The sequence below is a fragment of the Orbicella franksi genome, chromosome 7, assembly GCF_964199315.1.
Source record: "Orbicella franksi chromosome 7, jaOrbFran1.1, whole genome shotgun sequence".
In the NCBI taxonomy this organism is placed as follows: domain Eukaryota; kingdom Metazoa; phylum Cnidaria; class Anthozoa; order Scleractinia; family Merulinidae; genus Orbicella; species Orbicella franksi.
The window spans coordinates 13,548,193-13,575,987 of record NC_138151.1 but is presented as its reverse complement, the minus strand read 5'-3'; the positions used below and the strand labels follow the sequence as shown (position 1 = coordinate 13,575,987).

At 38.1% G+C, this 27,795-nt stretch overlaps 1 protein-coding gene and 1 long non-coding RNA gene across 3 annotated transcripts; one reads left to right on the top strand and one right to left on the bottom strand.

The window, feature by feature from the left end:
• Positions 1–184: 184 nt before the first annotated feature.
• LOC145492009 (uncharacterized) lies at positions 185–27,795 on the top strand. 2 transcript variants are annotated; one of them, XM_081471323.1, is made up of 4 exons: positions 185–749; positions 849–915; positions 24,816–24,935; positions 25,356–27,795. In XM_081471323.1, exons 1-4 carry the CDS (start codon positions 738–740, stop codon positions 25,388–25,390), a joined length of 234 nt encoding a protein of 77 aa, XP_081327449.1. In that variant the 5' UTR covers positions 185–737; the 3' UTR covers positions 25,391–27,795. The 2 variants fall into 2 exon arrangements, with proteins under 2 accessions (XP_081327449.1, XP_081327448.1); XM_081471322.1 differs by having other exon boundaries at positions 185–915.
• LOC145493391 (uncharacterized) lies at positions 15,502–21,135 on the bottom strand. Its single transcript, XR_014050127.1, has 2 exons — positions 19,046–21,135; positions 15,502–16,182 (listed from the first exon to the last, which is right to left on the bottom strand). It is a non-coding gene; the product is annotated as an uncharacterized LOC145493391 (long non-coding RNA).

The following is a 27,795-nucleotide window of genomic DNA, read 5'->3' as shown; positions in this document are numbered from 1 at the left end:
CAACCGTCAGATAGACCAGTCTGTCGCCAAGGGTGGTTCTGTAACGCGGCATTTTTCCAATGGCCAGAGAGTAATAGCACGAAATTACAATGGAAAATCAAAGTGGGTACCAGGTATTGTGCGTGCGCAACTAGGACCCCTGTCTTATGAAGTGGAGATTGGGCCTAGCTTAGTCTGGCGTCGACACACAGACCAAATCAAAGATTCCAATGTTCCTGTTGCAGACAACCGTACGCCAGTTATCCAGCCGTTGCTGTTCCCGCCCCCAGTCGAATGCCATGGTGACTTAGTAGCTGAGCCGCCTGAGCAGACAGAAGCCGTCCCACGGGAAACGGGTTTTCAGCCATCCAATCCAGCGGCTAAACCTTCAGTTAGCAGCCCGCCGAGCCAGATTGAACATGTTCCTGTTAGAAGATACCCTACCAGAGAGAGGAAGCCCCCAGCCCGACTGGACCTTTGAACATTGAACTGCCCATTTCTAGGGCTCTGACTTTATTTTTAAGAATAGTATGTTGTGTTGAACTTTTGGGGTACGAGACTGGCTTAAGGGGGAGCAGTTGTAGTGTATTGAGCCAGCGGTTGACATTATGAGCATGCGCACTTATGCGCATTTCTGTTCCATGTGCTTCGATCGAAATAAACCAAATACATGACAGTTATCAAAAGCATCTACCATCCTCTAATATACAGCAGACGAAAAATTTGCAAACGTTGAAGCGAAAGAGCAGCTTGCGGTGATGGAGCCTTTGGTATATACCTTGTATTATAATTGCTTTTGTTATTATGGTTTTATTTCTGGTATAATATTCGAGCTTATTCATTTGTGGGTGGGCATTTTATTTTCTCAGAATGCCAAACTGCAGACGCGGCCAGTGCGAATTCCAATAGAACACAATGAACGTGGAAGCACAGAAGGTAAATTGGGATATACACTTCTTGAAACTCTAAAATACTGAAAATACGACTTTCTTGTCGCATGCACAATGGCGACACTTCAGGATTATGAACATAAGCTAAGCGTAAAGAAAGATGGTGACGTTAACTTCGTTTTAGAGCTAGTGACCCATAGGCGTTCCTGTGTGCTTTTTGTACTGGTCAATGTCAAATCATTTATCTACCTACGAATTCCTCACGCTTAAGTCAATATTGAGATCTGCAAATGATTTTGAAAGGGACACAGTGCGTAAAATAGAAATAAATAAATATTACGAGCATTTTGAAAACCGTTAGTGTACTGCAGAGTGCATGGCACGCCAATAGACACACGCTAATCGCCTTCAGTGTAAAAAAATAAGAATTAAATTGTGTAATTTGGAAAACCACCACAGAGTTCTCAATCTTACATTGTTGAATTTAAGCAGTCAAAGGACATACATGTATTTAGTTTCGAACTCCGTTCAACTATCGGTAATTGCCACGATCACTGCATGACCCTACATTGCAGTTTTACAGTGATAATTGTTTTGTTAGCAAACGGTCCAGATGAAACCGATTTAGATATTTCGCACAGCAGGGCCTTACCGAAACCGTTTAGGTACAACAGCCAGGTATAATGTTCCTGAATCGAAAAAATCAAAAATTGTACGCAATTTTTACTTTTGTTGTTGCATATTTCCAGTTAGCTTCCTAAAGTAGGCAAGGTCTTTATATCTAAGATGGCGACTTCTTGGAACTGCTTGAAAAAGAACCGGAGTGCCTTACGTCCTGTTTTACCATTGTTCAAGTGTCTTTAACATCCTAAACTTGAAACAAGTTGTTTTTTATTAAATAAGTTGCTCGATGAATCAGCTTTGTGTGATTAATTTAAACACAGCTGTTCACAGTATAAAGATTATCTAGGGCAATGGCTCGCTTTCGTCATTTCATCTCGTATAACATCCTTCAACACGTTCCTAAGTTAACTTTGTGAGGTTAGGCAATTTATCACTGCTCGTATTTTCTTTAAAATATTATTTCTTCTTATTGCTACATGCCACTCCGCAAGCAGAGTAGTGAGTAAATAAAATACGTAATTGAAAGCATTAACATGTGCCTCTCCCTGAACTTAAGTATGCGGGCGTTAGTCTTTCAGATGAACAATTTAGTCGAGTAAACACGATGACACAAGCAAGCATAAATAAAAAGGCAACGGTATTCGATAATGGTAAGGGCCCATCAGTTCTTTTGTCACCGAATCACTACCGAAGCTTATTTATGATCCCCAAACCTTCGATATATATATATGTATATTTTTTTATATGTATTTTTTGTGAGTCCTAAGAATCGTAATTCACCATTAAGCTCTTAGTGAGTGCAATCCATCTCCCTTACTGACTTCAGGGTATGTTAGAGCAAGGATTGTTACTGTAGATTAACGGCCTCAGTAGCGGAAATAAGTGTAAATCGATGTAGTCGAGGAAAGTATTTCAATCGTTAGCAACTGTGTGTGTAGAATATGCTTCCAAGCAGTTATCATTTTCATAGTCAACTGTATGCAAACTATTGACTACCTACATTGGCATATTGCTATAATTGTTACTTGCAATCAAGAGACTGTGCTGTTATCAAAGTTGAAAGACAATGGTACGTTTCAAAAACAAGCTCTGTTGAGCCAAATTGAAGAAATAGTTGCCACACTTTATTTCGTGACTCGGTTTCGGCCATTACTTTTCATCCCAACAGCAGTGGGACTTTAGCGGTTTACGTTTTCCTCGCTGCTCACATATTCCCCCACGGTAATGATGTACGAAGGTATCAAAGCACTTCATTCATAAAATGCAAGTAGGTTTATCATCGGGGGAAGTTATGATACACATTTTGTGCTGACAAAGAAGTGCGGAATTCGAAACGCTTTTATAAACTGATGCGGTGTCAAACGATTTATTTCATAACTTCTAAGATAGTGAAATTAATGATATACTCAGTCTACTAGAGGACAACACGGTTTGAAGATCTTAAAAGCCTTTGAAAGGCCAAGCTTTTTTAAGTTTAATTGCTTAGCTAGTCAAATCAGAGAGTTAAACCGTTGCCAATGATATTTAAGAAAACTGGCCAACGCGGAATAAAGAATTTCCATCGATTAACCTCGCCGCGGTCAAAATACAAAATCATTCAAGAAATATCAAGTCTACTTACTTTTATTTTCTTTTTACTTGAATACTTTAATAAATATTACTCTGCCTTGCTTTGACTCTCACGATTCAAGCACCAGCTGTAAACCACGAGGCTCATGACCTCTAAAGTCCAAGATTGACACACAAGTGGATGCATAATAAATACTTTGTATGCATGTTAGGGGAACTTGGCAGAGAATAAAAAAGAAATATCAGATGTTGCTCTTTAACTAACAAGCTCTTCTCTGAGGAAATCCATAAATTTATTATTTCACGTTGCCAAGGTTATCCTAACCATTTGGTGACCCCGGATTTTGATGTTGTCAGTCTTCCACGTTGTTATGAGTGTTGTTGTAGAGCAGGGTTGGTCCCAGACAGAACTCAGCGAGTTGCCGGTAACAGCAACAAACTAGTTTATTTCAGTTGACTTCTCGAATTTACAGCACTAAGCTTCTTCTCATTTACATCCCTCTCCTATACAGACGAAACTGTCGCTCTTATATACATGAAGTTTAACTGAGTTCCAGAAACTTCTGTAAAGAGCTAAATTATGTAGTTTAGTACAGTTTCTAACCTTACAGAACCTTGATAATTGCCTAAAAAATTGAACGTTCCGGAATGTTCTAATACAAATAGAGGTGGGTATTGAATGGTCTCGTTCAATTTAAAAGTGCTTGCAAAATTTGGCCTTTGCTCGACTTGTTCGCTAAAATTAGATGAGTGCTCGTTTGCTCGTGCTCGCAAAATTTTTGCCACTGCTCGCACGCTGGGATTCTCGTTAAAATGTGCTCAATTCCTGTATGGCAAAACTGGGATCGGAAACATTGGGGAAGCATGCACGCGCTATGAATGTTTCCAGCGCAGGCTTTCTCGTTTTGCTGACCTGACGCACGGAACAATTCTTCGCGAAAGGCCCCCTCAAAGGTAGAAAGTTATCTAGACACATGAAGACATGTAGAGATTTCTCTTCGACCTTCAGAGCGTGTGAGGGCTGTATGGCTTCAATTGGTTAGATCCTAGAAGCCTCCAAATAAAGCATTCGTTGCGTTGATCTATTTCAGTCAGTCAGCGGGAAACCAGTTTGCCAATCATCGAAACCGAAGTTCGAAATGCTTGTTAGACTAAATGCCACGTTGTTTATATTTCCTAAGAATAATATAACCAAAAAACCTTCCATGTCACAACACTTGAAAGCCTGGTAACTCTTCTTTTTCTTGTGATGTGCTCACAACGTCGGATTAAAAAGCTTTAGATCTCTTTGAGCGTCCACCCTAGTGTACCAAGCTCACGCGAAGCTACCTGACGTAACGGCTGTGAGCTGCTAGGATCAGTGATTGAACGGTGCCAGCCAGATTACTTGGCGCAAACGTTTCCTTTTAATAAAAGAGAGATTCCTCCTAACGCAAAATTTACGAAGTGCTCGCTGCTCACCATCTGCGTTTTCTAAAGTGCTCGCTGCTCGCAAGACAAATTTGATCTCCGCCCTTGCTCGCAAAAATAAACGCACTGCCCGCATGCTCGCAAATGCTCGCAAAGACCATTCGATACCCCTTTAATTGTTAGCAAGTGTGTGTATAAGCATTGCATGATCATTTTCATAGTCAACTGTATGCAAACTATTGACTACCTACATTGCCATATTGCTATAATTGTTACTTGCAATCAAGAGACTGTGCTGTTATCAAAGTTGAAAGACAATGGTACGTTTTAAAAACAAGCTCTGTTGAGCCAAATTGAAGAAATAGTTGCCACACTTTATTTCGTGACTCGGTTTCGACCATTACTTTTCATCCCAACAGCAGTGGGACTTTAGCGGTTTACGTTTTCCTCGCTACTCGCATATTCCCCCACGGTAATGATGTACGAAGGTATCAAAGCACTTCATTCATAAAATGCAAGCAGGTTTACCATCGGGAGACGTTATGATACACATTTTGTGCTGACAAAGAAGTGCGGAATTCGAAACGCTTTTACAAACTGATGCGGTGTCAAACGATTTATTTCATAACCTTCAAAAGAGTGAAATTAATGATATACTCAGTCTACCAGAGGACAACACGGTTTGAAGATCTTAAAAGCCTTTGAAAGGCCAAGCTTTTTTAAGTTTAATTGTTTAGCTAGTCAAATCAGAGAGTTAAACCGTTGCCAATGACTGATTTTGGAAAACTGGCCAACGCGAAATAAAGAATTTCCATCGATTAACCTCGCCGCAGCCAAAACACAAAATTATTCAAGAAATATCAATTCTACTTACTTTAATTTTCCTTTTGCTTTTAGCTCGTCATTGAGGTTGTTATTGCTTGAATAATTCAGGCCGGGCTCAGTAATTGACGGCGGCGTGGTACGTAGTAATCGATGCAAATATAAATGTGGAAATACAAGCCACGAATCCCTTGATGAATTCCCCAAAACTTTCCTCAAAAGCAAGACCAGTGTAAAATAACGACTATTAATTTTTAATGGCATAAGTCCATGCAACGATGCACGTACTCAGACCTTTTACATTTGTAGACAAATAATACTCTACCTGCCTTTGACCCTCACGATTCAAGCTCCAGCTGTGAACCACGAGGCTGACCTCTAAAGTCCGAGATTGACCCAAGTAGTTGCATAATAACAAGAGAAAATGAGGAGACATAGTATATATTATGCCTGCAGGGGAACAAGCGTTTTGGCAAGCTAAGGATACAAAATACAGTAATTTGGAATAATAAGTTTATTTGTATACAAGGGAAGTCTGTTTTCTGCGAGGCACTGTTTAAAAAGAGGAATAATTACACTTGAAGATCTACGACTGAAGAAAATGGGGTTATCACAGGTTTTCAAATTATGGCAAGTGCATCATTTACACCTAAAGAAAAGTTTCAGTTAATGGCGATTATAGACGCAATTCCAACGCAGTGGCGACATCATTTAAATGCGTGCAACAACTATCAAAATAAATCTTCATGTTCCAATGGTGCTCAGGTACAGTCTCGATGGTAATAGTATTTGTCTCGACTGTAAAGCTACCTCTAAAAAAACAGCTACAAGGAAGTCCGTTCAAAGGTCGAGATTATACCAACCGCACAATGTAAAGTATTCAGAAAAATATAATAATCAACTGGATTGGAAAGAGAGATATCGTATTCGTGTTCCCTTCAGAGTGGGTATTGATTCTAGATCACGCGAATTCCAGTTTAAAGTGCTACAAAGGTACATTTAGCGACGAATAATTTTCTCCATAAATTTAAAACGGCCTCGCACCTTCGTTTCTATATGTACATTTTGTAAAAGAGAAAGCGAAGCTATTGAACACCTTTTAATGGAATGCCACTGTTCAAACAAGTTCTGACAGAATTTAATTAATTGGTTTAATATGATGGGTATAAAAGTCGATATTGGTGGGCAACATAATATTTTTGTAAACTCATCTGTGGCGTGTAAAACGTTTTTAAGAGTCCCTGTCCATAAAAATGGGAAATAACTCGGGAAGGGTCGAAAATTCGATTTCGCTCATATTTTTATGGTAGATAGGCTAGGGCATGACAAAAACTACTGGATACGTTTTTTGGCAAAATATCCTTTTATTTCAAAGAAATATGCAAATTACCAAATTCCGTTAAAATCGTCATTTGACGCACCATTTTATTAAACAAGTTTGAGAGCCTCGCATGCAAAACCACAACATTCTTCCGTCTTTAAAACACTCAAATATTTTTGTGCAACGTTTAAATGTATACTGGGTTGATTTTAGGGAATGTTGCGTTGTCTTTTTGGGTGAACAATAATTAAATTTCGAAGTAAAAGTACTTCGTGAATATAATTAATTTTCACCATGTGCGAAACCTTCAAATGGACCAAGCTTCTGGTGGTTGAATTGCAGAAGGATGGTCTACAGATTCCTGTAAAAATTTCTTTGGGCAAATGATTGTGAGCGACGCGAGAGCTTTTCAAAGTACGTCAAAAATGCAAATATTTGACCATCCGTCGTCAAATTTCAATTTACGGGTTAGACGTATATTTCAGCATGCGCCACATGACTTGACCTATGTTAAGTTGAAATAGACACAGAGCTGATAATTTCGAAATGTTCTAACCTCATTTGCTGTAAAAGGCAGGTCCAAAGCCGATTTGACGTGTTTCTCTCACCATTCGTCGCACAAAAAGCAGAAGTTTGCTTTTGTTTACATAACGTCCGATGTACATCGCCAACTGTCAACTTATTTAACGGTCGAATACAATGAATCTGTGACCCTCGTTCGACACATATGATCACCACTGCATCTAAGTCAAAAACGGCTAAGTCATTCGTAGATAGTTGCTTGCTTTGCACTACACCAAAATATTGCGTTTGATCGATTGCTGACCATTGCTGATAAGCGTGTCGGCGCAGCACAATCTTACAGCCGTTATTGTTCGTCACGCAATGCTGTCACGGCATATGCTGCACATTTTGATCTATTTTGTATAGAGTACTCTCAGGATAAGTGAAACAATTTAATCATTGTTCATCTGTTTTTACATATATATAATAATATATGTGTATATTTATATAATTTTATTCTTTTGTGTACGTTGCCTCGGTCCAAATCACGTTTGTTGTACGCATTGTTCTGATGTTTCAGACAACAGCTGATAAAGCTAGTACCTGTACTCACTAGAATTTTAAGAAAATCGCCATAAAAAATTATAGATTAATGAAGCAAGAACAAGCTGAAATAAAAATAGGAAATCACAACGTGTCTAATTCGTGAGAAAAACAGACTAAATTTAATTAGTAATTACGTGAGTAAATAGCCCTGGCCATGCCATTTTATTTGGCGTATTTTGTTTGCTTAGTGGCGAGGCATTGGTATGTAACAGAAAATAGAGGACTGTTGTCAATACAGTCCAAAGTTATCGTCAGTGAAATATTGTAAATAAAACACCTATTGACCGGTTACCCCCGCGGCCATCATTTGGTCATTCCGATAAGGGTTTCATTACTGTCTTTACCCCTATTAAGGGGCCAACCAAAATTTAAGAACTTTGTTTTGGAAAGGGCGATGGCAGATAAGAGTCTGAAATTGAAGGTGCATGACGAGTGATAATTCAAACACACGTCTATCATGATTGTATTGAATTGACTCCATGTTCACCAAGAAATTTATAGCCCGATAGTGAAAAATTAAATATTCAAGGTACACCAACCTCTATTTAGGCGACTAGCCCCATTGCGCGGGCGCCACTCATTTCCCCGAGGGTAGCCCACTGTATTACATGTAAACCAAAAATAATTGCATGGCGCGAAAAGACCTAGGTATGAGTTTAGCGTTACAGTATTACGTAGGGGCATGGTAGATAGCGGTGGTCGAGTAAAAGATAACAACAGGGGCAATGGTAAATTATTCATTCTTTTCATTTCTTAATTTAATCTCTTCCTACTCAACACGATTGTGTGCTCCCAGTGATTCCAAGCCTTACGGAGTCTTACGTATTAGGATAGAAATTGTCCTACCCCTACCCCCTAAAATGGGATGACAGAATTGCGTGACGAACAAGGAACCGCTGCAAGCAAGGATTCAAGCCATCAAACCATGATGATCAAACGTAATATTTTGGTGTAGTGCAAAGCAAGCAACTATCTACGAATGACTTAGCCGTTTTTGACTTAGATGCAGTGGTGATCATATGTGTCGAACGAGGGTCACAGATTCATCGTATTCGACCGTTAAATAAGTTGACAGTTGGCGATGTACAGCGGACGTTATGTAAACAAAAGCAAACTTCTGCTTTTTGTGCGACGAATGGTGAGAGAAACACGTCAAATCGGCTTTGGACCTGCCTTTTACAGCAAATGAGGTTAGAACATTTCGAAATTATCAGCTCTGTGTCTATTTCAACTTAACATAGGTCAAGTCATGTGGCGCATGCTGAAATATACGTCTAACCCGTAAATTGAAATTTGACGACGGATGGTCAAATATTTGCATTTTTGACGTACTTTGAAAAGCTCTCGCGTCGCTCACAATCATTTGCCCAAAGAAATTTTTACAGGAATCTGTAGACCATCCTTCTGCAATTCAACCACCAGAAGCTTGGTCCATTTGAAGGTTTCGCACATGGTGAAAATTAATTATATTCACGAAGTACTTTCAAGTGAATGAAATACATGTCTTCGAAATTTAATTATTGTTCACCCAAAAAGACAACGCAACATTCCCTAAAATCAACCCAGTATACATTTAAACGTTGCACAAAAATATTTGAGTATTTTAAAGACGGATGAATGTTGTGGTTTTGCATGCGAGGCTCTCAAACTTGTTTAATAAAATGGTGCGTCAAATGACGATTTTAACGGAATTTGGTAATTTGCATATTTCTTTGAAATAAAAGGATATTTTGCCAAAAAAACTATCCAGTAGTTTTTGTCATGCCCTAGCCTATCTACCATAAGGATATGAGCGAAATCGAATTTTCAACCCTTGCCGCGAAAATAAGAATTTGTCTGATTTTTTCAGGCAGGCACTCTTAAAGGAGAAGGTCACTCCAAAAACTGTGTATTTTTTTCCATCACCAATAAAAAGTTCACATTGAGTTAAGTTACTCACCGTTGTTTTAGCTTCTGAAGTGGATGCGATCCCAATGAAAAAGAAGTGAAAAGTTCGACACTGGGAGCCGCCATTTTGAAAGGATCTTGAAGGTTAGGCCGCGTATCCGTGACGTCATTCAGTCCGAATTGGCGCAAAGCTCAAAGGCTAAAGCTCTCCTTTTCTGTTCTAAATTCGTTTATTCAGTTGTGAGCTAAAATGTTGGGCCCCGGGCTGTAAAACCCGAACCGAAAAGGATAGGGAAAGAGGAGTGACTTTCCTTAATTTGCCTGCAAGGAACAAAAAATTGCCAAAGAAGTTGCTCGAACAGTTACGTCGGGATGAGAGATTCATGCCAAAAAACTCTAAAAATGTGTATGTGTGCAACGAGCATTTCACAGACGACTGTTTCAAAACTGAATACCGATTTGAGCTTGTGGGTGGAAACAAAAGAAGTAGGTCATTGAAAAATGCTTTCCGACAAATTTTCAACGGAAGGCCCTTGTAAAGGCACGCGTTGCAAGGGAACGGCGCATCGCAGGAACGAAAAGAGGTAGCTATCAGTTATACTTTTCATTTTTTAAAAAATATTTTTGCCCGGCAGAACCGTCGTTGACTTGATTTGGTAAATATTATTTCTGCGCAAGAAATTGAAGCTCCTCGCTGGACGGGGATTCGAATTTCAAGAAAAAACCTTGGGGCCAGCTGGCCCCTAAGTTTTCAGGTTTGGTCACCAGCACAAGTATTTTAGTCGCGAAAAATTTTCAACCCTTCAGGCTTAATATATTTTCAGGAAAAGACGCTAAAACGGCGTGAATGACGGGTTTTGCATGTATATATCAGTCTGCCGCTCTTTTTTTCTATAATAACAGGGAAAATGGCTGAATGAAATTCTATTCTTCATTTACCAGTCTTACCAGTATTTATAAAAAAGATTCCATGTTGCAAGCTTTGATTCATTATTTTTCGTAGACTGGCGCAAGGTTTTTCGTGTTTTCGTGTTCATTTATGCATAGCGACTGCACAGATTTTTTTGGGTGAATTTATTAAATTTCTTAGCCCGTTCCAAACGCCGCTCCATTCATGCGCCGAACCTAACTGATGAGTTAAGTACGGCAGAAGAGCGGCGTTTGAATCAGTTTGGTTCGGCAGGTTAAGTTTGGTGCGGCAAACAACATTAAATTCGGCAGGGTCTGTCGCACTATGCGACGTTGGAGCGGCAGCTGATTCATACGGCGTTCTCCTCACGGCGTCGACAAAATCTGGATCGGACCGGACCGGATCACGGATCGGATCACGGACAGGATCACGGACTGGATCACGGATCGGATTACGGATCGGATCACGGATCGGATCAAGGAAAAAAAATTCAAAATTTTGTTGAGTAAATTGCACTAGAGTGACTACTGTGAGCAGAACGTTTTATTTAATTCAGGTGTGATATTCCTTTATTCTTTTATAATATCAAGCCAACTGGGAGCTGGTCACAGATGAATTTTTTTCAGGCTGTTGGGTTTTGATTGCGATGATCAATCATGTCTTCATATCTTTCTCCGCAGTTCAGATAAATGATATTTCGTGTATTAACTTGCATCAAAGGTAAACTGTCATAAAACGAGTCAGTATGGTAATAATAAGATGAACGTATGAATAGAAATACAAAAACCAAAAACAATAAAAAATTAAACACCTGATGATTTCAAACAATTTCCGTTTTTGAGACAAGTCTATACTTTTACAAGATGTCAGTTTGGAATACGGTATTTCGCACTGGAATAAAACGAAACAAACCATCTGCATTTCAAGGAGATATAGCTGTTTTACAAAAAATTCTAGGAATAACATCGATAGTGTGAACGATAACGTAACCCGAGAATAAACAACATTTTAGGAGTTACGTCACGATTTTTAGAGTTATTTTTAGGGTCGTAAAGAGTTGCCTTTAAATAGAATAAAACATTAAAATGATCGTGTTCTAGGATAGAAAACACTTAAGAGGCAAGAACAAATCAAAACGGAATGAGGATCGTTAAGGATGGCAAAGATTAACGGGGATTGCAAATGACGAACTTGAAAAACTAGGCTAGTTTTTTCAAGATGTGCAAATCGTGACGTAGCTCCTTCAAGCAAGTCATGTCCTTAAGCTTTCGTACGTAAGTTTTCTCATTAACTGTAACGCCAACTGTAACGCTCACATCTGACACGAAAATGTAGCCGAGAATTAGCCACTGATAACAATTTCAAAAACGAGAATGGGAGGTTCACGCAAGCTTCGAGCCAACTAACGTTCAAATATAACTACATCTGCCTGTTCATTACAATTTAAATTCGTCGTAAATTAGGCGCTTATGTGGCTTTTTAAATGACCTCTTGTCATTCTCTGTAATTAACATGTCATTGCGTCAAATTCGGGATTCTTATTTTCATTTAACATATTTTAGTTTTCCACTTTTATTTTTATTTATTATTATCTTATAAACGGTTTGATTTTTGTTTTTGATTTTTTTTCTTTAAAACTTTGTTGTTTTTTTTTCTGTGATCCGATCCGTGATCCGATCCGTGATCCGAACCGTGATCCGATCCGTGATCCGATTCGGTCCGATCCAGGTTCTGTCGACGCCGTTCTGCTCATGTGTCGAACCTAATGCATAAATTAGTGTAATGTATTTTTCATATAACGGGACTCGTGATTGGCTCAAAATTGAGTGGCGTGACCAGTCATCCATGAAGCTCCAAGTCGTCGGTAAAATTAAACATAAAGACAACAAAATACCAGGATGCCTTCGATTTATGAGAAACGTAAACGGGACTGTATAAGCGAGTTTCTTTAGCGCAAATTCATTTTTTGCTTTTTCTTCGTGAAAATAGTCCAGCTTATTAGATTTCCCTTTAACAAGTCGATTTAACCGGGAGAAAACCTGTCTAAATGCAAACACTGAACCCTGAGTTTGAATTTGCTTCCCTAAATATTGCTATAACAGCATGATAACAGCGAAATGTTATTCACAGCTTTTCTATTTGGACAGAGTTCGTGAATTCAGAACGCATATTTTCTCGTCGAAAATTGCTACCACCGGCTTCCCGAAAAAAGTTCGACGCAAGTACGCCGTCTGAACCAACCGTCGCTCCAAAGTCGATCTAAAGTCGAACTTTATCAAGTTTGGTTCGGCACATGAGTGGAGCGGCGTTTGGACCGGGCCTTTTAATTTGATTTGAAATATATCGGAAGAAGTAGTTCATTGTACGGCAGTCCTATCTATATATCGACAATTACCGATAACAAGTCCTGCTATAGCGAAATCCCATATCCGCATGTACATCATATGTTGACTGAAATGTGTTGCAATTTGCTTTCGATTTTATCAACACAATTCATCATTAATTAAGGACGGTTTTTTTTTTTTTTTCATTCACATTATTTTTTGGAATTACAGTTGCTAATGAAAGCAGTGCTACGGTAAAAAATGAAGCTGTAATCTTACTGCATGCTTTGTCAAGTAACGATGCCAGTGAACACGACACATGCGATACGAAAAACACACTTGCAGAGTCAATTTTCCTTCCGCTGGTTTACACATGTAAAAGTTGTATATACTTTTTTATTCTACCCAAAATTTATTACATATGCACTGGAAAAGTTGAAAATTTACAGAGTATGTAAATAACATGTAATTAACATGTAAATAATCCAAAAAAGACTGTAAAGAATAATTTACATGATTTTTCCCCTTTTACATGTTTTGGAGGTTTCATGTAAATAACATGTAAATATTTTAAGTGAAACATGTAAATGATGACGAAAACACTGTAAATGTTTCAAAGCAAAGGGCTAAGATCATGTAAATAACATGTAAACTGTTCCTGCAAATACTGTAAATAGCCTGTAAATTTCTTGTGATTCAACCTGGAAACCCGTAAATAACATGTAAATTTAATACAGGGAGGGTGCCATAATACTGTAAATAACATGTAAATAAAAAAGAGGAGGCTGTAAACAACATGTAAATAAAAAAAGGGAGGCTGTAAATAACATGGAAAATGAAAACAGGAGCCTGTAAATAACATGTAAATCGAAGAAGGGAGCCTGTAAATAACATGTAAATCGAAAAAGGGAGCCTGTAAATAACGTGTAAATCGAAAAAAGGAGTCTGTAAATAACATGGAAATCAAAAAAGGAGCCCATAAAGAACATGTAAATCGAAAAAGGGAGCCTGTTAATAACACGTAAATCAAAAATGGGAGCCTGTAAATAACATGTAAATCGAAAAAGGGAGCCTGTAAACAACATGTAAATCGAAGAAGGGAGCCTGTAAATAACATGTAAATGGAAAAGGGGAGCCTGTAAATAACATGTAAATGGAAAAGGGGAGCCTGTAAATAACATGGAAATCGAAAAAGGGAGCCTGTAAATAACATGTAAATCGAAAAAGGGAGCCTGTAAATAACATGGAAATCGAAAAAGGGAGCCTGTAAATAGCATGTAAATAGAAAAAGGGAGCCTGTAAATAACATGGAAATCGAAAAAGACAGCCTGTAAATAACCTGTAAATTGAAAAAGGGAGCCTGCAAATAACCTGTAAATTGAAAAAGGGAGCCTGTAAATAACCTGGAAATGGAAAAAGGAAGCCTGTAAATAACATGGAAATTGAAAAAGGAGGCAGAAACCCTGTACGATAAATGACTTGTAAATAATAACTTGAAGAAAAATGCATGGAATGTACTGTTTTATTGTAATCAAATCTGTTGACCTTAATCATAATAGTAGAAAATATGCAAATTTATACAGAATCAGAAATTTATTGCAATCAGAACAAACTCAGTAAAATTCAAATAGTTTTTATATGCCATGAATAAGGTGTACAATGTATACATTGCAACAAATAAAACATGTTTTCTTTTCTATCTATCCATAACAAGACGACTTAAATGTAATTTTGTGCATGGCCAAAATATTTTAAAATACCATGACTGAGCTCCTTTAACCAAATTCAAGCACTTTTCAAGAAGACTACTGAAATTCAAGACCTTTTCAAGATTGTGCGAAACCATGTCATATTCAGCTCTATTTAATTCCTAAATAATAAAATGATTAAGAACTATACTGTTGTCAGCTACAACTAGTAAAAATTTTGCAATTTAGGTGTATTATTAAATTAAAATTGTTTGCGAATGGATACCTGTCTTAAATATATACTAAATCCACAAAGTCAAATGTAACATAATGATAATACCTTTGTCATAAAATGAATGAATAAACTGTTTTTTCTTACTAAGTAATTAATGTAGGATTAAATTAGCCTTAATAATGAAAAATGGGGGAGGCACGATGGCCTCGTAGTTACATGTAGTGCGCTCAACTCCTAATCGAGCGATTCGGGTTCAAGCTCTAGGTGGGTACATTCTGTTGTTTTGTTGGGCAACACACTTTACTCTCAGTGCCTCTCCACCCAGGTGTATAAGTGGGTAGCAGCGAATTTAATGGACTTTACCTTTACCTTATTATGAAAATTACTGCAACGTAAGTGTGAAGTATTGATCAACTTTTTTCATAGAGTGAATTGTTCTTTTGAAATAACAGAAAATAGGGAGAAAAAACCTTTACCACAAGATAGAGATTGACATTTTAAATTCATCATAAAAACATTCATGCCAAAGGAATACTACATTGCATAACATAAAACAAGGCTTCTGACATCTTTTAGGCTATGTTTACAAAGTCACAGTTTCCTTCTTTTTCCAAACCTGTACGGAATCCAAACAGTACAAACATTTTGGACCCCTCACAAAACATTCACTGTAAACAATATTCAAAATTTTACTTTTTCTTTTTGTGATAAAAAAAAACTGTAATGTAAAAAAAAAATTCATAGGGGCCTGTTGAAATTGAAAGGCATATCTAGTACCATAGTTCCCATAACACATCATAAGTTAATAAATTATTGTTCTGGTACTACATGTTTGTAAACATAGCCTTTGCTTTTTATGATGAAATCTTATAGCTGCTGTATTGAACAATAAGTATCAACCTAGCAATCTAAGATATTTAAATTTGATGCTAATTCACTAACACAGGTACAGTGTAAGTGATACTTCAAAGCATTAAAAAATAATGTTTAAAGTGGTTGAATTTATGCCAGAAAGCTGCCAGACCATATCAAAGTGTTGAAGATCACCATGTTAGACTGTAATGCACCAGGGGCCCATTTCTCGAAGGTCCCAAAAAGTTTTCGCACCCAGAAAGCCTTACCAAAATCTGAAATCTTATGCTTACAGAGCTGTTTTAATCGCTTATTCTCAATATGAACAGAGGTTTCCTTCACACAAGAAGTTTCAGGCATATAAAACTCTTAGTTTTTAGACACAGCTCAATTAAAGATGGCTTTCTGGGCCCGAAACGTTTCCAGGGCCTTCAAGAAATGGGCCTTGGACCCCTTATAGAGTCATAAGTACTGTAGACTTCTCAGTGGCTGATTTTTTCCTGATCAAGCATCAATGCCAAGGAGTATGCATGTATTGATCGCTCTCAATTTTACTTCATCCTACAAGTAACATAAAACATTTTGTTAAATAAGATAAGTTATGTCTGAGTATGAATCAGCAAATTCTGTGTATGATATCAATCAGTGAATTTTACATTGGAGTTATTATTTTGTTTCTTGTCATTCCAATTTATACTGTGACCTTTGAAATCGGACTGTAGCCGGTCATGTTGACTGGCCACAGTAATTTTAGCTCGGTCACGTCTCGTTTCTGACTGGTCAGGATATTTATGCAAAAATCAAGTACATGTAATGTGAGCCAAATTAAACCCACAAATATAGTTTGTTTGTTCCAGTCACTGCTAGACCGTTTAAAAATTGGCTTAATATTTTTCCGAACGGATTTAACCTCAGTCACTCGAATGGCATTCCTATCGATCTTGAACGCATGACAAACAGCAAGCGAATGGTCTTTAGCAGTTCGAACAGATACATGTATGCATTGGTGTATGTTTTCATTAGAGGTCATAATAAAAAAGAGATTAAAAACTCTCAGATTTACAGTTGGAGATTTGATTGTTTATTCAAGAATGAACAACGTGACCGTCTCAACATGACATGACTGGTCAACATGACCGGCAAGTGAAGTTTTTGGCCAGTCAAGTCACCATTCTGGCCAGACATTGCCTGTTGACCGGCCATTATTTTGAGCCCTGAATATTCATCAATCAAACAGATCTTACACCTACATCTGTAGCTATTGTGTGACAAAAACTTTGCATCTCTGATTGGAAGGCACTGAATGTCAGAGGATGTAGAAGAACTAAACTCAAAATGTGTGGCAGTAAATATTCAATGTTCACTATCTTCTACATTGTAATATTCATGCACAATAAATCAAACTCCTATCAAACAATGTTTAAATAATAAGTCAAGTTATTTGCAGGCACAATTTGATTTTTTCTTACACGCACTTATGCTCTATTGGTGGACAAAGGTACAGCTGATGTCATGTTTGTTTTTGTTTCTTTGTTATGTATTTCGAAGCAGATAGATTCTACGTTGTCGCGCATTTGTTCAGTAATAGATCACAGAAGACATCAAAATGTGGTAAGAACATAGTGACACATGCCTGAAAAATTCACAGATTCTGTGACACACTCTGGTAATGGCTTATGTGAATATTTTTTGTTTTTACCACATTTTGGTGTTATCTGTGATCTACTCAGGGCAGGAAAAAACCAGGTCTGATTTCCTCAGCCAAGTAAATTTTGCTCTTGGGCAAACAAAAATAGAAGTTCAGTGGCCCGGTGGGCAAGTGAAATTACAATGTAGCCTCAGTAGTATTGTGAGTCTGACTAAAAATGCCAGCTTGATAAATGATAATTTCCAGTCATTCCATTTCAAAACTTAAGACCTAAAGATTAGTTAATTATTAGGTTGAAAGCAAGAATTAGTTAGGAATCCGAGCGTACCTCATTCGCATTTGTCCTCTGATTTCCTTACTGGCCACCACACTGGCAACTAATATTTAAATGGGGGCAAGTGAAAACTGAAATTGACTGGCCCACTGGGCAAGTGACTTACAATTTTTTTTCCTGCCCTGCTACAGATGAATGAACAGATGCATGACACATGAAACCTGCATGTATTTGGTAAGAGCCCAATTTCGTACAAGTAAAATGTACAGCTGTAACAGGTCTCTAAAATGCTGTCTGGTCATCCCAGGGTAAGGCAATCGATTGAAATTGATCCATAAATTGATATAAATCAATAAATTGAAATTAATGTAAGTGTCATCAGTGCTATCAATCAATTGAAAGAAATTCATACTCACATGCTAGAGAAGTTTCAAGTTATCAATTTGATTTTACCAAATTTATCAGTCATTAGAGAATCAATTGAAAGTTGGCCTCTCTTTGTTAGTTCACATAAACTGTAGAAAAATTGTGTCCCTCAACACAATGTTTGATTGTAACTTTTTTATGTAGATTTCAAAGGCACTACCAAAGATCCCCAAAACATAGTCCCCGATACATGTATGCCAGCAAAATATTCTTTTTACAACATACAATGTTATGTTTTTATGCAATTGTATTCATGATTTCATATTTCACTTCATATCTTTTGTTCATTTCTTTCTTAAATGTTGCTTAGAAGATACGCTAATATCAGCAAAATTGATAATGTTTATTGAAAATTTGATCACAATCGATTACTCATGACGAATCCTTTTATTGATTTGTGATATCATTGACTAATTCCTATTGATTGTTATGAAATAATCGATTGACTATACTGTGTCGTCCAAGACAAGTAGATTTTCCTGCCTGGGCAAGTTACTCTTCCTTTTTTTCAAGTCCTGTGTAGTTTTCATGACAGTTTGAGGTACATGTATACCTCTTTATAAAGTATCGAAGTGTTTTTTTTGTGAAAGAAAATTTCACAACATTTAACTTACTATCAGCACCAGTGGGTGCAATGTCCACATTTACAGTTGTGTAGCATATTGTAACTTGCATGTAGGTACAACTGTAGACAATTAAGTAACTTCAGAATACTTACACTAGCATAAGAGAAATTTCTCTACTGAAGATGGCACATTACATTTTAGCTTACTAGCATTCACATCAGAGGGCAACATAACCTTACAAGAGCATGCATCAGAAGGAATCATAAGGTGCATATAAGCCAATAACAAATGTCGCATGGTCTTACTCGGTTATCGAGAACAGATAATAACAGATAATAACAGATAATAAAGCCCTTTATGCACAGCAGGTACACCTCAACAAAGTCGATTCCACAAGCAATGTAACTTCTCCTTGATAATGACACATTCACAACCAAAGGCAAAACGAAATGTATACGTATCTTGACGTTACTTTACTCTACTCGTTCAATTTATGCAAAACTTGCTTACCTGTTGTTGTTGTTGCCTGTAATCGCTATCTTCAGCTTCTGCGTAACGGAAAACTTTGCCTTGAAACCGTGCACGATGACGAAGCGAAGGTAGAGTGGAGTTTGGCCCGCTAAAACAGAGCTCGAGTTCGATTCAAGTTCCAACGAACTGCCAAACATGGCGGGAGAACCGAGAGGACCTGGTACCTAACATGAAGACCGCTGATTCCTGTTTGTTGGTGATCGGGCACTCACAAGGCTGGTATGCTCTTATAAAGGGACTGGGATAACAGTGATGGCAATGAAAGCACAAAACGGTAGAAATCACCAAAAAACAAACAAACAAAAAAACAAAATGTCATTTTGGGTACCGAAAAAAAGTCAGCTATCATTTTCGGAAAGGCGATAAGTCCTAACGTTTTCGGGAAATGGACAAAAAAGCCCTAATAAGTACGAGATACACAAGCTCCCCTAGAATAACCGAACAGATAATTTTTTTTTTTTTTGCGCAACCTAAAATTAACCTACAGAGCTTTGAAAGTACACCAGATAGCCTAAAACAGCGTTTCAAAGCATTCGAGAGAAAACGGTCGTTGGGCCGGCCGTGTCCCTTATGGTTCCCTGCCTAACCTAAATCGCGTCAGTTCAAACTCGGTCACCGGGGCTCTTTCCGTCTTGAACTCATACAACACGTGACGCTTTCATGGTCCTTCATGAATAAATACGTACGTGTCCGAGAATTAATTTTTCTCTTTTCTAGAGACGTAAGCTTGGGACGCCTGCATGTGCAGTAACAATTCTAGTTTTATTTTGTCGTTGTGGATGCGCGGAAAGTTCACAAGAAGACATCTTAGTGCGGTGTCGATCAATGCAGCGATTTAGTTTGGTGCATACCTTCTAACCCAAATTCAATTTAAAGCACACTATAGCACACACTTGGATTTTAGAGAGGTTCAAATGCTTCAACGTAAAAGGCACCTTAATGGAGGCTTCACGGAGGTTTACGGAGCTTTAGGGCGGTGTTACATTTTAACTTTACACGCCTTTAAAAGGTCCCATTTATATGTTCTCGGTTACCCGAGACAACCCTTCCTCTCTCTCCCCCCCGTCCCCCCAAGTTTAACCTGGCCGGGGTAACTTTTCATTTATTTCCTTGCAAAATCCAACCAACCGTTTACAAGAGGATAGCGAACCTGTCGGTAACTTGGAATTTACATCATTTCAACAGTCTTCGTTGGTTGAACCGTTACACCAGAGTTATATTAAATAAGCCCACTTTTCGGTTACATGGTTTTTGCAAAGTTTAGGCAGGCCTTCTCTTAAATTTAGATTTTTTTTCTAAGAGTCTCCATTTTACATTAACGTGGTCTTAACAGTTTTTCGAAAAGCCCCCATTATCTCATTTAAATTGTTTTCACAGCCTTTGCAAGGTCCCCCTTTTTAATTTACATGTTTTTAACAGGCTATTTACAGCCCCCCACTGCACCCGTGCAACTTCTAGGTTTTCCATTTACATGGTTTTTACATGTTTCTTACAGGCTCCCTTTCTTTCATTTATATTGTTTTTACATGTTTCTTACAGGCCCCCTTTTTTTCATTTACATGGTTTTTATATGTTTCTTACAGGCCCCCTTTTTTCATTTACATGGTTTTTACATGTTTCTTACAGCCCCCCTTTTTTCATTGACATGGTTTTTAATGTTTCTTACAGGCCCCCTTTTTTCATTTACATGGTTTTTACATGTTTCTTACAGGCCCCCTTTTTTCATTTACATGGTTTTTACATGTTTCTTACAAGCCCCCTTTTTTCATTTACATGGTTTTTACATGTTTCTTACAGGCCCCCTTTTTTCATTTACATGGTTTTTACAGGGTTACAAACATAACATTTCCAGACTTTTTACAGCATTCGCTTGAATTATTTACACGTTTCTTACATGGTTTAGCAAAGCAATTTACATGTTTTTTACAAAGGCAGATACTGTAAAAGTGCGTAAAATATTTTACAGGTTTTTACATGTTCTTCAAATGATCATTGTCGACAAAGACAATGTAAATCACTATTTACAGAACATTTACATGCTGTACTAAAAGCTGTAAATTTCCTGTAAATTTATTTTACAAAAGCCTAACATGTAAATTGTAATTTACAAAGAATGTAAATCAATATTTACATGCTGTAAATTAAAATTGACATATCCATGTAAATTTTCAACTTTTCCAGTGATGCTTAGGCCCAGTTCAGACATCGTGCTTCTGCCGTGCCGAACTAAATTCAGGAATTAAGTTCGACAAAAGCACGGCAGAAGCACGGCGTCTGAATCAAACTTTTGAATTAAGTTCGGCAAGCAATTAAGTTCGACAAGCTCTGCCGTGCTACACGACTCTGAAACGGCAGCGATTCAAACGTCGTGCTTCTGTCGCGCCAAACTAAATTCATAAATTATGTCAATGTGTTTTGGCGAGATTTCGTTCCCTCGGGGAGTTAGGAGGAGAATTGTTACGAGGCTTCAGTAAACCCTGGATTTGATTCGACTCTGGCACGACGTCTGAATCAGAGTTGATTTCCTGCCGTGCTACAGTCGAACCAAATTGCAATTTAGTTCGGCACGGCAGAAGCACGACGTCTGAACTGGGCCTTAGCTTTCCAACAATACAAATTGCAATTCTCACAAAAAATCTTAGGTACTGATAAGGAATGTCGTCAATTTTACATTTCACGTCAAAGACGTCGATTTCACTTCACATCTTACATGTAAAGTCATTACGTATTTCACAAGAGTCCACGTAGTCCATCAGTGTAAAGAAACCTAGGCAAACACGTACGAGCACGAGCAAAAAGTATCCAAATCCTATAAGTAAAAACACAGACATGTGAGGTGGAAAGCATCCGCCCGATTTAAACACACCTTTGAAAACTCCTCAGTTTCTGTGATACCAGAACTCCCTCCCCATTGAACCGCCAGTAACATAAAAATGAAGACAAATCAGATCAAAAGCACTAAACTGAGGATTTATTTAAGCCATCAGTTCAATTCTGAGAGCAATTTACAATTAAAAATAAACCTGCTCTTCCACTAACTGCGTCCATTGTAATTGTACTGCAAAATGTACCTTCCATCTTGGTGACCTACTCCGGCTGTTTTCGGCAACAAACACATTCTCTTTGCGTCGGTATGGTTGTACATCTCTCACAAGTACACCACAGAGCATTTTCCAACCGATCATTCAATTCAACTTGATTATTATCTCCCGCGGAATCACTAGCACCTTCTGGCTTCAAGAGCAGCCATACTAAAGCTCAAAAGAACAAACACACTCTCGGACGGAATGACGACAAGGATATGCGGCCTGGCCTTCAAGATCCTTTCAAAATGGCGGCTCCCCGTATCGACCTTTTTACTTCTTTTTCATTGGGATCGCATCCACTTCACAAGCTAAAACAACAGTAAGTAACTCAACTCAATGTGAACTTTTTATTGGTGATGGAAAAAAACACACGGTTGTTGGAGTGACCTTCTCCTTTAACAACCAGTTTCCGTCTTCAGTACAACAGGGATCAACAGGGAATTCAAGCTCCTAATTGAAGTTGCTTTGTGGTACGTGAGTCTTGGAAAGCAGTACGTCAAATAAATTTGTATTTGGTTGTTTCGGCCGTTATTGCGTTAAATTGCAAAATATTTTCATCGGCATAGATCTAATTTTATTTTCTGAGTTCCCTTGCGAAATGAGTTCCCAGCTTTCTGGAAATTTCTAGGATTTCTAGCAACTCCTTGCTTTAATTCGCAAGGGTTTAGCACATGTCGGTTAAACAACTTTTATTTCACCACTTAGACAAGTCACGTAACTTTGAGAGCTTAAAAGTACGATTGCATCATTTCCCCCTTGCAAGTCACGCTTAGAGTCGAGGAGTAAGGTTCGTAAGCACGAGGCTAAATTGAATAGAGCTTTTGCTGTCGACAAGTCTTTTTTGACGTTGCTCAGTTATTTTGCCAGCCTGGTTTAGTATAATTATACAGAACAAAATATCAAAAGGAACTCCATTCAAAACATGCACGCTAGATTTTCAACGGTTGTAATGTCTTGCCACACGGACTCAGTATTTCCGCTCCTGTCATTGAATCAGTGGCTAGTTCCGTTCCTGAATTTCAGATGCCCTTATCAGCTTTAATTTGTATATTATAGAGCTGCATCAAAATCCAATATTGCCGACAAATCTATTTTTTATTAATTTTGCCTAAACTGTCTAAATTTAAAACAAATTGGATAGTTTTTGTTCGAACGTTTAGTTTAGCTTTGAACAAACTGTCCAATTTGAGAAAAATCTGGATACTTTCCGTCGACCAATCAAATGTCAAGATAAAAAAAGAACCGAGTATTGGCCAATCAGGTTGCAGCTATCATCACTGCCATCAAACGTCAGCTAGCGATTGTAGCTCGCTAAGTCTTATTATGGTTTCATAATGGCGGAATTTCCCGACTTGTTCGGTCTCCACCTTTTGGAAGTCTCAAATTTTCAGATGGAGTCTTTAGCTAGGTTTCCAGAGATAAATGCTACTGATTTACTCGAGATGAGGGAGAACAATCAGAACAAGAACACTCAAAGAAGCACAAAAACCTGGGTCAAAGTGTTTGACCTGTGGCGTGCTGATCGAAGCGAAGTGAGGAAGCTTGAGGAGATTCCCGAAGATGAGCTTGACGATGTTCTTTGCCGATTTTATGCAGAGATAAGGAAGCAAAACGGACATAAATACGAGCCAGATAGCCTTGCTGTTATGCAAAGCTCCTTAGATCGTGAGTGTGATCTGCGATAAACACATCAGATATTCAAAGAAATGTGTACTTCAAATTTTACTGTACTTTAGAGGGTCAGATATTTTCCTTATTCATCTATTTTTGGATGCTATAGTATTAAGGACTACATTATTATTAGGACTACATGCTTGTCCAATTTGGAAACGATTAGATGAGAAAAATTCCGAGGACTGCCAAATTGTGGCGGAAGTCTTCGGCATTTTTCTCATCAAATTATTTCCAAATTGGACAGCATGTAATCCTATTACGTATTGGTTTAACTAAGTACGTCCGCCACAAGGCAACCGGGATTGAAGATCTTGAAAGCCTTTGAAAGCTCAAGGTTTTTAAGTTAAATATGTTAGGATAGTTAATTGAGGGGATGTTAGCTAGTCAGACAAGAGAGCTTAACTGTTGCTAACAAAAATTCACATTCAGGAAAACCCCTTTTCCCACAGAACCAGGCTCACAAATTACTCATTTTAAAGGAAAGTCAATTTACCTACGTACAATCGAATTCATTTCCGCTCTTGTCACTGAATTTGCTGGTTCCTTTCCAAAATTTCAGTTCCCCTCATATCGCAGAAAAAATGTTTTAAGTTGAAGTATACACTTTTAGATAAGTCCATCGTCTTGTTTATTTATTCATACACTGAAACATCATGAGGTCGACTTGTAGCAAATCTCTCTTTTGCTCGAAAATCCGTGGGAAACAACGCAAAGAAGAGCTCTGAACCCACGCGAGAGGTGGGCGAGCGTGATAGGCGAAGCGTGCTATACACGACCAGCGGCTTCTCCGCTCGCCACTTGCATGTCACACTCGCATGCAGTCAGACTTGTTTTGCTCGTTGACATTGGATAGCCAATCGATCACTCTGTACTTTCTTTTAATTATAATTATTTCTTATAACTATTAAATTATCTTCTATGCTATAACTGAGTCACTGATCATGAAAGACACTATTCAGTCTTTTTCTTTACATGTGTTTGCCCCTCAGGTCTCAACGTGAAATATGGTATTCAGTGCTCAGAGGATATCGACTGCTCTTCAAGGCCAGCTGCTTTTCCTCAGCATCGACGTATTGCAAGCGAAAACGATGACACTACTAACATAATAGGTAACAGCTTAGAACTAGTTTTAAAAACCTGAAGACATTTATTTCTACTTGTTGTCGCCTAAGAAGTTCTAAGAGTAACAAACCTACCTTCCATTCTGACTCCAGTCCCAAACGTTGGATGAATCTTTTCAGTAAGTGCCGAGACACTAACCGCACAGCCTGGTGAGATATAGTGTATGTGTAAATTTATAACGGCGAACACGCAAGGCATATGCTTCATACAACCCAAATTTTATTTCGTGACTGTTTTGGCTGTACTTTTATTTCAAAAACCTTTATTTCCGTCTACATATCCCTGATCAGTTTCTTCTTCTTCTCACCTTGCCCACGGACCTTGCCACAGAAATCATGTGAATAAGTACAACATATATACTTCAATACTTTTCCTAACTGATCCCATCATTAAATTGTTTCTCACAGAAGTGAAGCATTCTGTACAGTGCACAGAACACTGAAGCTGACCGGATCTGGCGGCCAACACGACGACAAGTTCCTCAGAGAATACAGTGATGGGTTAAGGGCCCATTAACCGATCTTTTCGAGCCGTTGCTAGGAAAAATTTATTCTCATATAACCTCGTCATTTTTAGTTACTTCAGAGTTATTTCATGTGTTTTAACTTTTTCATGATCAGCAACACTAGTGATGACGTCATCAGGCCACGTCCATGGTCATGTGACTAATACTGAAAAAACGCAAAGGCTCCCAGGCAAATTACTTTATCGGAATTTTTTTCATTGATTTAATATTTTAATTTAAATTCTCATTACGTTATGCATAAATTTTGTTTCATTTCTAAAAGGTCAGATTTTGAGAGAATTTCAAAATATTAAAAAGCTGGTAATTTTCTGGAAAACGCATGATTTTGAAAAAAGAATGCATAGCTGTGTTTCCAACGTTGGTTTTCATCGAAATCCGTCAAAAAAAGGCTAGATTTAAGGAAAAACTGCGTTTCCTTTAGCATTTCAAGAAACCGGAAGTGCGCCCGATATATACTGGAAGTTACCCTATCAGCGCGTGCGCAATTTACACTACCAGCACACTTCGGTAAGATCAAACAAAGCCACACTGAGTTGGTTTTTCTCTTTCTATTGCTCTTGTTTTTCTGTCTTTCTCTTACTTCGTCTTTGCTTGTACTTTTTTTACTTTGCATTTTGTGAAACACAAAGAAAAACATCTAAAATGTGAGCGAATTTGGAAGTTATTGAGTTATTTTCATTTTCTACGCTCAGGCTGACGTAAGTAACCGGAAGTGAAATTTTACCTCCTTAGCAACGCGCGCGCATAAATCGGTTAATGGGCCCTAACTTGAGAAACAAAAGACTGAACTTATTTTGCTATAAATTCGCAGTTTCCTTTGAATTGCTTTATAAATGCACATAGACTTCTAGCATTGAGACGAACTGAATAAACCATGCAGCTGGACTGAATCTTCGATATGCAAAAATTCAGGTGCTATTTCAACTACCTTTATCTACATTGTAGCTATAGTAGCCATCAAGTTTCATAATCCTTCTTTATATGCTATTGCCAATTCATGAGGCTGGTTGCCTCAATATTGGAGGGCAATAGGTTTTTTTGTAATCTCATCTGTGGCGTGAAAAAGGTTTTCAACAACCAGTTTCCGTCTTCAATACGACAGAGAATTCAAGCTCCTAATTGAATGTTGTTTTGTAGTACGTGAGACTGGGAAAGCAGACGAGTACGTCAAATAAATTTGTATTAGGTTGTTTCGGCCGTTAGTTTATCCGTTAAATTGCCGTAAATATTTTCATCGGCATAGGCCCAAATTTTATTTTCTGAGTTTCCTTGCGAAATGAATTCCCTGCGTTTTGGGATCCTAGCTTTTATTTTATTCGCAAGGGTTTAGCATATGTCGGGTAGACAACTTAATTTTACCACGTAGACATGTCACTGAACACTGAGAGTTTAAAAATACAATTGCATCATTTTACCCCTTGCAAGTCACGATTAGAGAAGTAAGGTTTATTAGCACGAGGCTATACTGAATAGAGGTTTTACTGTCGACACGTTTTTATACGCTGCTTAGTTATTTTCCCAGCCTGGTTTAGTATAATTATACAGAACAAAATATCAAAAGGAATTCAATTCAAAACATGCACGCCAGGTTTCCTACAGTTGTAATAACATGTCTTGCCGCACGGACTCAGTATTTCCGCTCTTGTCATTGAATCAGTGGCTCCGTTCCCGAATTTCAGATGTCGTTATTTGGTTTGATTCTGGTTTCAATCTAAGTACGTCTGCCACAAGGCAACTGGGTTTGAAGATCTTGAAAGCCTTTGAAAGCTCAAGGTTTTTAAGTTAAATATGTTAGCATAGTTAATTGAGGGGATGTTAGTTAGTCAGATAAGAGAGCTTAACTGTTGCTAACAATAATTCACATTCATGAAAAACCCCTTCTCCCACCGAACCAGGCTCACAAATTATTCATTATCAAGGAAAGTCAATTTACTTACGATCAAATTCATTTCCGTCCTTGCCATTAAATCTTCTCAGTGGTTCCTTTCCGAACGACGCAAATCAAGCACACAAAGCCTCTGGGTAACGATTGCGGAATTTGTCCATTTTGCGACGTGGGAGACAGAACGCTACCCATTTTTATGACTGGATTGCCAGTAATGAACCATTAGAGATGAACGCTTTTTCCGTAATCCGACTAGCCTGCAAACAGGCTCCCGGTGATACCTCACGCTGGTCAGCAATTATTGCGTTAAGCGCCACGACAATTGACAGCTGTGCAACGCAGCAGTCGAAAGAGAGTATGGAGCAATCACACTTCATTTCAAAATGGAAACCTCGATCAAAACAGTTTTACTCAGTAAATCAGCTTTAAAGTGAAA